The sequence below is a fragment of the Glycine max genome, chromosome 17, assembly GCF_000004515.6.
Source record: "Glycine max cultivar Williams 82 chromosome 17, Glycine_max_v4.0, whole genome shotgun sequence".
Classification (NCBI taxonomy): domain Eukaryota; kingdom Viridiplantae; phylum Streptophyta; class Magnoliopsida; order Fabales; family Fabaceae; genus Glycine; species Glycine max.
The window spans coordinates 38602558-38617829 of record NC_038253.2 but is presented as its reverse complement, the minus strand read 5'-3'; the positions used below and the strand labels follow the sequence as shown (position 1 = coordinate 38617829).

General features: G+C 26.1%; 1 protein-coding gene across 1 annotated transcript; it reads left to right on the top strand.

The window, feature by feature from the left end:
• Positions 1-1298: 1298 nt before the first annotated feature.
• LOC100789985 (transcription factor RAX2) lies at positions 1299-4586 on the top strand. The gene is made up of 3 exons (XM_003550246.4): positions 1299-1495; positions 2297-2426; positions 3617-4586. The coding sequence occupies exons 1-3, from the start codon at positions 1360-1362 to the stop codon at positions 4278-4280; spliced, it is 930 nt and encodes a 309-aa protein (XP_003550294.1). The 5' UTR covers positions 1299-1359; the 3' UTR covers positions 4281-4586.
• The last annotated feature ends 10686 nt before the right edge of the window (positions 4587-15272 follow it).

Here is a 15272-nt window from a genome sequence, read left to right as displayed (position 1 = left end):
TCAATAAAGAATTTAGTTGTCATTGGTTATGTTGGAGTATACAATATATACAACCTATAAAATTGAAAATATATTTCACCTATTTTTGTAGACAATAGTTCACCCATTATATTATTCATGTTGGCGTATACAAATAAAAGAAAATACAATCAAAGGTGAAAACCCAAAAATATATAATTTTGTCTTAAATTTTGGTAGGATAAAATGATTTATTTTTGCATCTCTTTGCTTTTAATTTGATTTTTATGAAAAATAATTTAATTTTCATATGTTTATTTATTTTCAATTTAGTTATATTATTGTATGTCATTGTTATAATACTTTTTTTAGAATTTAAAATTTTCAAAATATAAAAAATAAATTAATAGTCATTTTAAATAAAATATGATATTTTTTATTTCTATATTTGACAATTATTTTTTATTCAATTTTCATCATCATAAGTAATTGTTATTATTATAAGCAAATGTCATTTATTATCACTATACTGATCATTTATATGTAGTGTGACATTTAATTAAAAAATTAGAGTATTTTTAGGAACTAAAATGATATTACATAATTAAATTCAATGACGAAAATGTCAATAAGTGATTAAGTTCAAAATTAAAATAATAATAAATTGTTAAGTTTATAAATCAAATAAAAAAAACTAATTTTTTACACATGACAGTGATGATACGTGATAATTTATCATATTTTTTGCAACTTTAAGAATAAAATTTTAATTTTTTTATCTTTGGATCTAACTCTTCACGCTAATAAATTAAAGAATAAAATTAAGTATTTACTCTTAATAAAATACATATTCTTTTATGAAAAACTACTCCTATAATTTTTTTTAACAAAAATGCTAGTAATACTTTTTCAATTGTTTATTAAAATTTATTAAAAATATAAACTTTTGTATGTCTTACTTTGCTGTTTAACGAGTCTCTCTTTTATAATTTTCGGTCAATTTTAATCATTAATAAAATGTACGTTAAAAAAAAGTATATTAAAGAATGTGTTCACTGTCTTATTTTTGTTTTTGTAAAATTGTGTAAAAAAGAATAAACTTGACAGGCCAAGAAGGTGGACCAAACCCATTTTCAAACCAACAACAAACAGGCCTAGAATTAGAACCGAAATTGGCTTGTACAAACTTGTAAGTTGAACAGTCTCAACGTCTCATCTTATCTTATTAATTAGTATTAGTTAAAATGTTGTAGTAAATGCAATGTTCTGTCTTGTAGTTCACTGGGTCCCTCTGCCTCAGATGACACCAACTTTATAACATCTTCATCACCAGAAAAAGCATCAAAGTCTCATTTTTTTTGTTCTGGGTTCTGTTAAGAGGTTTTCTGCGTGAGAGTGGCCATGGGAAGAGCTCCTTGTTGTGACAAAGCCAACGTTAAGAGAGGACCATGGTCTCCAGAAGAAGATGCAACACTCAAAAATTATGTAGAGACTCATGGCACTGGTGGAAATTGGATTGCATTGCCCAAAAAAGCTGGTTTTTCTCTCTTCCCTTTATTAGCATGCATATATATATATATATATATATATATATACATTATTTCAACACTTTCTTGGACACCCATTTTCATTCATAAATATTTGTTGATTCTTTGTTCCTGTTTTATATTTTTTTTCTCCAATTGAAGGATAACCAACACCCCATGAAAATGAATCCAGCCTAGATTGTTCTTAGACTTTTCTTGGATACCCATCTGCAGCAAACATCATTATTTATTTACTTTGTTTTATTCAACATGAAGAGGACTTGGAATATTTTGTGTTATTGATACAGGCATTTTTCCTTAATATCAATGATGATTTTCATTTGCTAGCTACTTTTTTTTTTGTCAATCTTTTGGTTAAGAGTCAAAACTAATATCTCATGATATTGCAATCAATTTACGAGATAGATTTTTCTTAGAAAATATTATTCTATACACACAAACCTAAAATTATATGTTTAATCAACATAATTATCTAAAAACAACCATGCTCGTGCTACTTTAATTTGAATTAAACACATTGAAAAATGCTATCTATTTCCGTTTCCATAATTTGTACAATTTCCAAGTATACCACGCGTTGTTTTTTTTTTGAATCCGGGTTCAAAATTCATAAATAGCTTGTGAAGCTTTCACGGCATAAAACTAGGAGTGGGGAGTTTCACCTATTATATATACTTTCTTAATTAATTTCTCATTTCAACAACTATAAGATTTGATTTTCTCTCTCTCTCTCTGTGTTTTTCTTTTACTTTACAAAATATCACGTCATGATAGTATATATTATTATGCAGGCCTTAGACGGTGTGGCAAGAGTTGCCGTCTACGGTGGCTCAATTATCTGAGGCCAGACATCAAACATGGAGGCTTTACTGAAGAAGAGGACAACATCATTTGCACCCTCTATGCTCAGATGGGAAGCAGGCATGTTTTTCCAAACATCGTTTCAGTTTAATTAACACTATAATATTGATCATCGATTAAAAAAAATATTCAACAACTGATATATTGATGAAGTACACCCATAAGAGATTATTATAATTATACTTTAACCAACCGTTATAATTATGTATTTGAATAAAAAAATTATCATATGGTCTAAATCACCGGATCACATGATCCTGATATATATATATGAATGGTGTGTTGTTAATTTTTTTCATTAATGATGAGAGATTTGAGTAATATTTTAGATTTAAATTTTATTATTGTTACTGTAAAAATTTATATATTTTTGTGAAATAAAAAAGGTGTTATATATGTGTCATAAAGATTGGTCGAAATAATATGATTCTAGATCATGGAATATTTTTTATTTTTTATTTGGAAAGTATTAGAATAGAGAGAAGCTACAGAAAGATAAAAAAAATGATAAAGAAAGAAAAATGACAAATGTGATTTAAAAAAAAGATAGGTTAAATTAATTTTTTTATTTCTTATAGTTTACATTTTATTTTTTTTAGTCTCTATAGTTTTGAAAGTGATTTTTTTAGTCCTTATAATTTATATTCTAATTCTTTTTTAGTCCTTATATTTTAATTTCATTTTAATCCTTACCATCATGAGTAATATTATCAATTATAATTAACTATAAAAAATATTAAAATAATTCGTAATTAATTTATCGTAAGATAATTTATAATAAAATAATAATTGGTAAATTATAACCAAGTTATAGTTAATTATTTTTATGTTTTTTAGTAAGGATTAAAAGATAATTAAAATATAAATTATAGAGATTAAAAATATCACTTTCAAACTATTAAAAAAGAATTAAAATATAAATTATAATAACTAAAAAAAACACACTAAAAAAATTAAAAAAGAATTAAAATATAAACTATAAGAACTAAAAAGATAAGAATAATAAAAGTATAAGAATGAAACGAGTAATTTAATCAAAAAGATATAAATGAAATAAAAAGATAATATATATTTATTATAAGAGTTGTTGTGTATTTTATTATGTAGAGTGCATTTAATGAACACTTTAAAGAAACCAAAACCATATTTTGAAGTTAATGGGGGTCTAATTATTAGGCTTATGAACAAATATTATTCTAAGTTTAGACCAAGGTGATTTCTCATGAAATCTGTGTTCTTTGCTCTTGCAGATGGTCTGCCATAGCCTCTAAACTTCCTGGTAGAACCGACAATGATGTGAAAAACTACTGGAACACGAAACTGAAGAAGAAGATCATGGCTAGAAAAGTTACCCTCAAAACATTGACTCACAATGACACTCTTCCTTCAACTTCAACTCCATCATCACTAACCAACAACCAAAATGTCAAGACTAGTCAAAATTCACCTTTCCCTTCACAAAATCAAAATTCCCCACCCTCAGTGCTGCCAGTCTTAGATGCTAATAATGCATTATTCATCACTAATAATGAAAAAAGCATTATTAGTTTTGACCAAACTCATCATGGGTTGTATAGTCCACAAGTCATGGATGATGTTGTGTCACAAATTGGTGCAAGTTCAAGGATTATTAACAATAATAATAATAATAATCCTATGCTGTCATTGTCTCAAGAAGGTTCAAGCAGCATTTCGGATTCCTCTTCAATTGCAATGAACAACAACAATGTGTCACATCCAGAACAACAGCATGCTAGTGATGAATCTATGGAAATGTTGATGGATTTTGGCTTTGGATTTCCCTTTGATTTTGCCAATGGTCCTAACTGCCATTATGAGAGAGTTGGTGAATTTGCTACAAGTTCCTATCCAGAGTGGGTTGATTTTAGCTATGCTGACATTAAGCCACATTGACCGAATCAAAATGTTATATAGTTAGCTAGTTATACAATATCGTATAACCATGGGATATTCTGTAAGAAAAAAAAATGCAAAAAGCATATGTGAAGGGAAGACTTAGCTGACATTTAATTTTCTAGTTAGTTGATCTAATATAGTATTAATTGGTAGTACTCGTGTGTTGTGTTCATAGATAGGAACTGCATAGTTTTATTAGGTCAAAATTTGAATCAAGCAAATAAGAAAGATTAAAGATTATTGCTGATAAGATGCTCTTGTGTTTTTGTTATTTTTTTTATTTTTGCTCATCATATATGAAATAGTCTTAGTTGGAAATAATGATTATTAATTTTTATTATAAATATACATAATATATATATATATTTTTCTTTTAACATAATTTATTTTTATACTCTACGATTAAGCTTCAAACTCTGAATTATTAGAAGAAGAGATGTGTCTTTATTAATTAATTAAGATTCATACATGCATGGTATATGGACAATATTTTGGTTGTGGGCCCCAGGAGACTTGGGATTTTTGCTTTTATGTTTGTGTTTATGACATAAGCATGTTGGCAAGGTTAATGTTGGTTAGTGATCACGAAAGTTGCATGGAGGGGTGGCCAGTGGAATTGGATAGTGTGTCATTCGCATTATTCATTTAAACATAAAAGATTCTCTATCTTTTTTACTCCCTCACCTCGCACCTCTCGTGATGCACTTTAACAGCAACAATAGTAAATGGTGTCATTCTGAACTCTGAAATATTAATTCAGAAAAAGTTGAGCGTACACCGCAATTTTGGATAGGTAGAACGGAGAGAAAGTTATAGAAAGAAAAATTGATTAATGTGATGATAATTTGAATAAGTAAAAATTGACAGGAAATAAATAAAAGTGCGTATATAATAACCCTATTAGTTCCTTGCAAAAATTCCCAAGAAGATGGTTTATATATTGTCAATTTTTTCTTATGTTCCTTATGGCATGAACAAGGCTTACGGATACTTTGGGCTGTGTATTATGTAATTGTGTGTGTATACATAAAGACGTGTATGATCAACGAGCTAGGGTTAAATTTAGTGGAAAGAAACAAGGGGTCGTTTAGTGGAAAGCAATAAGGGGGTTTATGTTACGGGATTCAACATCTGTAATTAGTGTTGTAAATACCGTATTTAATTTTTAGGAATAAAAAAAATTAGTGAAAAGAATTAATTTTCACAACATGATAAATTAAGATTCCAATATCTGTTTGAGAGAAATATATCTATATGTCTACTCATATCTCAAATATGCATTACTTTCAAGGAAGAATATCTATGTAAAACAAAATAAAACGCGTGTGTGTACAAACATGTAGTATTAAAGATCACCATATCAACTTGCTCCAATTATAAGAATGTTAACTTAAAGTTATAAAAGGCGTGTATATACAAACATGTAGTATTAAAGATCACCATTTCAACTTGTTCCAATTATAAGAATGTTAACTTAAAGTTATAAAATAATATTAATAAAATATGATTTTATTAAATTTAACTATTAAATTGTTTAATGTTATAATGAAATGTGTGTGTGAAAAAAATAGGTGTTAGAAGCCAATAATTAAGTAACTTTTTTAAAATTATTTTTTATTCACATCATTTATTTTCTTGAAAATTAATAGTTAAAATTAATTATTTTTATAACTATTAGATTTCAAGAAAATAAATAATTAATTACTTTTAAAATTACTCATTGATAATAATTAAAATTAATTATTTATTGTAACTTGTACTTGTTTTCCGAGTCAAGACCAAAGTTTTCTGACTTTGATCCCTACAAGTTCAGGAATCTTATCCTTAAATAGAAAAACACTACTAATGTCATTTTCATGTGCCAACCACAGGTAGCCAAAGTTTACTTAACTATTTTGCTCATTGCTTTTATTACACATTTGACCAGAAATATTTTACTTTTTAATGTAATAGTTATATAATGGCTTTTTTAGCCAACATAAATCAACTTTTTGCGAACATATGAGTCTCTTCACTTTATAAAAATTAATAGTAAATATATTTTTTTTTTAAATCTAAAACTTGAGTTTTAGTTATTTTACCTTTGAGTTGGTCTGTATTTATTTATTCTTTTCAAAATGAGAAAAAGTAAATGATATATATATTTGAAATTAATCTGGCTTGTTTTAATTATTATGGGCCAAACTATTCTCCTTATACAAAAAGGAAATAATTGCGTAGCAGCCTTTTTGAAATTGCACCATTTTTTTAAAATTTCAAAATATTATTTTTGAAAGAGAATTTAAAATATTTTGGAATTGAAATTTTAGAAGATTGTTTCTTTTTTTTTAAAAAAAAAAATTCAATTCCTGGAGTAATATATAGAAAACATTTTTTGAATTTAAAATTCGAAATGTATTAAACTCTCTTCTAAAACTATAGTTTCGAAAATTAATGACTTACAAATCACTTCTTAAAATTTAATTCCTGAAGAAATTTTTTTACATTTCAAAATTAAAAAATAGTGGTACCATTAAAAAAACATACAAAAAGTGATTCCTATAAAAAAAAATTGGAATGCCTGGATTGCTGGCCAAACAACTTGTTTGTTCTCATGTTTGCATGTAACAATTTTAAAACTTGGTCTTATGATGTCCTACATCTGCTTCCTCGTGGCATTACATATATGGATGAATATTCCTTGACAAATAGCTTTAATATAAAAGACAAGCATTATCATAAACACTAAAGACCAGCACCCAATATTCTTTTTCTAATCAGGATTCACTTTTGCATTTGGACTCAGTATAAAATATGCTTGTATTTTCATATAAAGAAGGAAACACAACCTTTAATATTGTTCTCCAGTTTGTATCCTTTCATCATCGTTCCACGACCCCCCAAATAAAAAACGCTTTGGGGATAAAGATTAGTTGCTTCCTCTTGTAACAAGCAGAAGATCAATTTCAATGTTAATTGTTACTTATCTAACTATTTTTTACTAATAAAAAATATCACTTTAGAAAGGAAAAAAAAAAAGTAACATCCACATGTAATCATATCATTGTTTATAGACAAGGAGTCTAATTCAAGTAATTCAGCAAGATATTTAAATTATTATAAATATCTTTACATATCTTTTATTTCTAGAAATAAAAAAACTATTATTTATAGAAGTAATAAATTGCTTAATTAAAAAAAGCAAACTCATTATACTTTTCACTATAAGAAATTAATTAAAGATGTTCTAAGAAAATAATTGAACAGATCTACCAAAATTAAGATACTTAGTCACCATAAGAAAATTATTACTTACTAATAAACAAATTTCTATTTCCATGAGTGTGTCTTTGTCCCATTTTTATCCTCAATTAGTACACTATTTTTTTCTATAAAAAAATCAACAAAAGATTGATCTTCAAATAAAAAGTTATAAGAATTCAAAATTAACTAATAACCGTAAAATCTGACATAAAAAACTAAAATTATAATTACACAAAAATATACTTTTGCCTATAATATCAAAATAGAATTTATTAAAAAAAATTAATTTAAATGTCTTTTATGTTTTTTTTTTTGTAATTTTTTAGGTGAGCATAAGATATCTTTCAACTGAGAGTTGAGGTCTAATAATCCCTTAAGAGATTAAAATTTATTTAAAAGACTGAGAACTTTGAATATTTTTGTTTCATACACACAAAAATGTGGATTAAATTCCCAATTATATTTTTTTGTATATTTCCAATTACATAATAAGATTATTTATCAATTATGCTACATCAATAATGATATCATGTTATTTTATATTTTTTTACCCGGTGCTATTTTTTATTTGTCAACTAGCTTAATGGTTAATTTTACCAAACTCTTCTAGCTTAATAAGTTGGCTATATATTTTTTAATTAAAATTTAGTTTTTTTTTTTTATATTCAATTAATTGTCAACCATGTTTACGGAACAAACAAACTATTTGGAAGAAAGTGTAGCACTTCCCTATTCCTAAGAAAGTCCGCTTTTTAGTTTGGCAAATTCTTCATGACGCTTTGCCAACAAATTATAAGCGCCATGTATGCAACTCAGAAACCAGTCTTCATACTCTTAGAGATTGTCCTCATTCTCATGAGCTCTAGTTGAGAGGGAGTACAAGATGAATTTTATTAAAATGAATTTAAAAAAAAAAAACATAAGAAATAAAAAAGAGAAAATAAATTGATACTAATCTTATTTTTTTTATTCTTTTAAATTTTTATAGGATTGACGATAAAAAATTATAAGACATTTTCAAAATATAAAAATACATAAAAGATAATTATAATTTGTAAAAGCATAAGTCTTTTAAATTTTTTTTATCGTAACATTACGTATTTTATAATAGTTTGTGATATTTTTTTGTGTAATAATATTATAAACTATTTGTTGTTCTCACTAAAAAAAAATTATAGATCCACCACTCATTGATGGTTTGTTTGATTAGAGATAGTAGTGTTGGCAGATGGTTTTTCTTGTGTGCTCGTCATTGTGGTTTGGGTGATCCTCTCCTATCTGAGCTCCTTGCATTGACAGATGGTATTCGTTTATGTTGGGAGAAGGGGTTTAGGAGAATTTCGTGAGTCAGATTGTATGAACATGGTGGAGATGATTGGCCAAATTGGCAGATAATTAAGCATGCATGTCCATGCATATACACTATTCATTCAATCAGAAGTTTCAATTCATGAAGAGGGGTTTTGATATTTTACTCTTCATCACGTGAATATGGAGGTGAATTCAATTGCTAACTTTTTGTCCAAGTGGGGTTCCAGCTTCTAGGTTAACAGATTCATCTCATTGTTGGTCGCTCCCCCCAAATGAAGTGTTCCAATTCCTTTATAGGGATTCTTTGGTTGTTATTTAGTTTTTTCTTTTGTTTTGTTTGTTCTTTATTTCATATAATTCGCCCAAAATAAACGGACTATTTATAAATACACATTCTTGACGGTATTTATAATGAGTTTAACTTTTTTAAAAAATCATTAAAAACATTGGCGGTATAAATATTTTTTACACTATCATTTACTTTGTACTTTATTACATGTGGTAAGATTATTAATTTTTTAAAAATTTATTTTACATAACATATTTAAGATGATTTCTAATTAATTCTCTTAAAATAATATATACATCTTTATACTTGCAAAGTAGATATACTAATAATTGTTTGCAACCGACAAATAAATGAAAGTGTTAGTATAAGCAATAATGATTTAAGTTTAAGCGTACCAAGTTAGTTAAATTAATTTACATCATGAAACACTATTCATATGAGGTTTGCGGTTTATTATTAATACGCGATTAGAAAATTCGAACTTCAGTACTATTCATACTTGAGTCAACAAAGCAAGCAAGCAAGATGACTTATTAATATTATACATACATACACAACATTGATATTAATTAGATTTGATAAATATATCTATAATATGAATGTTAACAATTCTCTTTTTAATTCTATTAACAAAAAAGCAACTCTCTTTTTAATATAGTTTTATTTACACTTTTTATTATTATAATTTATAAAATAATTAGTAGGAACTCATTAAATCTTATTGAGTGAAATTTATACAATTTTATAAATATTAATTAATAGAATGTGTTAAATAATGCAATATATTGCTAGTACTTTTTCTATCTCTAATGCATTTGATATATGCATACGTACCTACTAATCCGACAATTCCAAAATATTTCTTTGACCATTTGATTAAATAATCTACCGCCCAAGAGTGTTAATCAATCAACAAAAAACATAATCAACACGAACGATATAATTTAAGTAAATAAATAGCAGAGAAAAGTCATTCCTAATTTGAGCATTTTGCACATCGAACCCAATGATTCTAGGAAATCATCCTTATTAAATACTTTAGACAATGTCCTCGTATCGAAGTCATATATTATTTTTGTTTAATCAATATAGTATATGAGAATTTTTATTTGAGATCCAATTAATCATCGTTCATCATATTGGATTATTTTGAGATAAAGTGGTATTTTCTATTGCAATTTTATACAAGTCAAAGATCCAATCTAAAATATTGATTAAGAGACACAAATATTAAATTACTTATTGCCAACAATTTTTGGTGAAATCATATATTATTAGTGCGTGTTTATACGTGTGTTAATATAATTGATTTTAGATTAATATAATTTTTTACAAGTAATTATGATTAAGTGTGTCAAATTTAAGTTTGTTAATAATTTAGTTTCTGTATTATACAAAATAAATGTTTATTTTATATAATTAAAATTTATAATTTATAATAAATAAATATTTATAAATATATAAATTATAATTAAAATTTGTAATAAATAATTTCTTGACATGTAAATTCTATTTTAGATTTATGTTATGATATATTATTATTTTTAAAAGAAAGTTGAAACTAAAGATGTTAAATAATAAATTAAAAGAATTAAGAAGTTGCTGATTGTTAGGAGTGTATTTAAATTTTTAAGATAATATTAATATATATATATATATATATATATATATATATATATAACAAATTTATGCTTTTTTTAAAAAGATATCTTATATGCTTCTTAAAAAATATTTTTTTAAAATAACGTTTTAAAGATTTTTTTTGTACATGAAAAAAAAAAAGAAAAAAACTAAGCTAAAGCTAAACTATCCTTGCGTAGAGTCATAAGAAACTAGCCCTGAATTTTAAAATAAATGAATAAATATTTTAAATATAAAAATTATATTATAATTGAAATTCATAACAAATAAACATCTTTAAATATATAAACTATATTTTAGTTTCACAATAAACAATTTAAACTTTGGTATAAAAAGGCAATCGGGCCTAGGGATTGGTTGGCAAACTTTGCCCGTGATTTTGAAGGAATTAAAGTAAATTTTTAGTCTTTTATGTTTTTTTATTGTATTTAGTTTAATCATTTATCGTTTAGAAACTTTAATTTAATGCTTTATATTTTGAAACGATGATTTTTTGAATTCAAAACACGATTTTGATTTTTTTTTAGTAACTTGATACATAAAATTTATCTCATTAAATTTACTCACTTAAAAATATAAAACTTAATTAATGTTAGAAACTAAAAAGGACATAAACATGATAAAACATGAATCAAATGAGCAACTAAAAGAAAAAAAAATCTAATAATAAATTATTTTTATGTTGCTAACAAGATTCATTTTTACTTAATTTATTATTATGTTTATGTCTTTTTCATTTGAACATTAACTAAATTTTATAGTTTTTATGTATGTGAATCTAATGAGACAAATTTTATGTTTCAAATAAGTTAAAAAAATGATTCAAATTTATTTATAAAAAAAATGTATACCAATCTAGTGAGACAAATTTTATTCTCAAATAAATCAAAAAATAATTCAAATTTTTTTAAAAAAATTTGGAAGAATTATTTTGTCTCACTTTAAAAATAAAAAAGAATGAGTTGAGTTTTCAAAAAATAAGAAATCAAACTGAATATAATAGAAAATACAAAAGATTAAAAGTGTATTTTAGTTATGTGAGAGGTTATTCAAGTTTTTCAATATCCCCTCATGGGTGGCATTGATTGGGAGCAGGCATTACATCAGAGAGTTGTTATTCTCACCCTCTTTATTGCTACTCTCACTTTGTATCTATTATTTTTTTTATTTTAAATATACAATGAAATTGTATTTTCATTGCATTTTTTTCACCCTTATATTATAACAAAAATATAATTTTATTGTATATTTTACATAACGAAATCATACTTACATTGCATGTTTATGAAAAATTACAACGGGAATAAGTTTCATTATGTTTTGTGATAGGTATACATGATGAAAACTCAATTCATTGTGTTTATTGTCACAATAAAATCATGTTTTCGTTTGATAAAAGAATGGGAAAAAGAAAACTAACCTCCACACAACCACAAATGACAATAAGGGTTTCTTTGACTCCTATGTCAAGCTTTGACACTGACAGAAGCTAATTAACCAAAAAGAAGGGAGAAGGGAAGAGGAAGTGAAAAGGAATCAGGGTGGGTGTTTGTGGGATTTTCCAAAAAGGGGAAAGGAGGAGAAAGGGAGAGGGGGTGTAGGGAAACAACCAAAGGGTAATTTGAACTTTTTAATGGATTTTTGAAAATGTAGGAACAGTGAGAATAATAAATTGGGAGTGAGAATAGCAACACCCATTCTTATGTAGTGGCCTTTAGGCCTCCCTTTAGAAAAAAGAAACTTTAGTGTAAGGTTGTTTTTAAACTATTCACAATTTTTTAAACAGAACAAATGAAATTCATTTAATAAATAAAGATTAAAAAAATAGATAGAAAGGGATAAATGGTTAAGAAAATTATACCTACGGATAAAAAAAGAAGGAGTTTTAGACGATTGAAAAATAAATTTACATATAAAATAGAGGAGATAGATAATATTAATAATGCCTGATTGAAAGAATAAAAATAAGTATCAACTCTTTAAATTGTGTGTTCTAATTTATAATGTAAAATTATATTTTTAGTTATATAAGAACAAATATGATCACATCTGTTCACTTTAACAAACAATAGGCATAAGTGTAGAAGTAATATCTAAAAAATTCACATCCATCGATTGAATGAAAGGAATTTCTAATTGAATGAGTAACGATTTCTTATGACATAGCTGGTGGGATGTCAATTCATAACATAAATCTATTTTCAATGTAACAAAAAAAGTTAATTTGAGTAGGCTTCAAAGACTGCAGGTGTAATTTACTTGATATAAGTCTGTTACAAGTATTTTGATCCTTTCTGTTTGAGGTTAAGTTAAACTTGATAAAAATAAAATTTAAATTGAATTAAATTGGGTTTGTCAAAATTTTGTAGTGTTAGTTGATAACATTTTTATTCTCAAGATTTTATAATAAATAAATAAGGATATAAAAGATAATTGATACATATGTAAGGTGAGTCTATGTTACTTGTAATTAAGAAAAAAAAATTTAATGATCATGTATAATATACATTAATTTATTTTCTAATAAATAACTAATTTACTCAAAAAATAATTTACTCCATGAAGCATAAAAGAGGAAATAGGAGTGAATGACTATAAAGATTGACCTGTAGAAGGCATATGATAAATTAAATTGGAGTTTTGTAAGGGAAACCCTACAAGGTTTTGGCCTTCTTGTTGGTTTGTAGACATGCTATGGACCTACATATCTATGACTTTTATGAGGATGATTTGGAATGGTGAGAAATTATAGGAATTTAGGTCTTTTAAAGGATTGAGACAAGAAGATCCTTTATCTCCCTATCTTTTTGTTCTTTACTTGGAACGTTTATCTCACATCATTGATATGCCAGTTGATCATAGGATGTGGAAGCCCATTAAGCTGTCTAGAGGTGGTCCTGCCCTTTCCCACCTTGCTTTTGCTGACAACCTGGTTTTATTCTCTAAGGCTAGTCTTGACCAGGTTAAAATCATCAAAGCATGCTTAGGATATTCTGCACCAGTTCGAGCCAGAAAGTAAGCTAGGAGAAGACAAGAATATACTTTTCCATAAATGTGGCTATTGGTGTTAAGAGTCAAATTAGTGGTGCTTTTGGATTTCAAAGAATGGATAATCTCGACCATTATTTGGGAGTTCCTTTAATTCACCAAAGGGTGTTGGGTACTACTGACCAATATATTATGAACAAGATGAACTAGAGGTTGAGTAATTGGAAACAAAAGAGTCACTACTTTGCAGGTCATCTAACCCTCTCAAAAGCAGTGTTGACAACATTATCGTCCTATACCATGCAAATGACCTAAGTATTTATGTGAGGACCTTGATAGGAAATGTCAAAATTTCCTATGGGGGGACTCGAATGATCATCGAAATATGCACATGGTGTCATGTGATCATATTTGTAAATGGAAACAAGAGGGTGGTTTGGGCTTGCATCAAACGAGTCAAGTAAATAAGTTGTTTATGATGAAGAACTGTTGACAAATATGCAACTCTCCTATTAAACTTTAGGTAAGAGTAGTCAACTCCAAATACCATTGTGGAGGAGACCTCTTGCCTAATGGGGTTGTATTAGATTAGGGTTTCAAAGAATTTTAAAAGATTATTTTTTATATATATAAAAAAGTCTTTTGATATTTAATTAAGATTTTTAAATAGTATGAATAAGTCTTGTAGTATTCAATTAAGACTTTTAAGATTTTTTAAGAAAGACAACAAAATTCGTATTCAATTAGGATTTTTTATAACTTATAAAAAAATATTTTGCAATTAAAAAATATACAAATTTTGATGGATTGTTTTTTAAGAAGAATTTCAATGAATTTCATCAGACATTTTGGTATAAAACATCTATCATATAATTTGACACAAACCCTTCGAATTTTGCTAGACTTTTTTTCTTTTTTTTTCTCTATTGATTATGATATTTTATTTTCTCTCATCGTACATATCCCATTTTCTCTTCAATATTCTTCAAGATATGTGTGTCATATATATTTCTCATATTTTTTTGGATTAAAAAAATGTCAAATATACTCCTTCCCTATGCACTTTTCCCTTTATTTTCTAAATTAATGTTTGTCTTATGTGCTTAGAATAATCATGTTTTCTTTAAACTAACTATGCTCATCATCTGTGCGACGCAATATTTTTGTGAGTGTTACCTTTAATGTTGTCATTCACATAACTCAGTATCCCTTTTATCGATTTTTCACCCTCACCACTCCCTTCTAGTATATCCCTTCTAGTATATGTTTATTATTACACCCCAATTAAATGTGTTATTAGATTTATCATAAAATAATTGTAATAATTAAAAAATAATAAAAAACTAACGTATAATTTTAAATTTATTGTTCAAATCCAAAAGTGAGAATGAAAAGATGTTATTGTAAAAAAGGTTAGTATAGAAAAACATAAAACTAAAACCAATATAGCTATTAAAAGATTAAAAAATTATATTGATCTTACTTTTTTTTATCTAAACTTCATAATTTCTTTTTTT

Coding starts and splice junctions, on each gene's coding strand:
- LOC100789985 (XM_003550246.4), top strand. CDS start 1,360: ATGGGAAGAGCTCCTTGTTGTGACAAAGCCAACGTTAAGAGAGGACCA. Junction 1,496..2,296: donor TGCATTGCCCAAAAAAGCTG/GTTTTTCTCTCT, acceptor ATTATTATGCAG/GCCTTAGACGGTGTGGCAAG. Junction 2,427..3,616: donor TATGCTCAGATGGGAAGCAG/GCATGTTTTTCC, acceptor TTGCTCTTGCAG/ATGGTCTGCCATAGCCTCTA.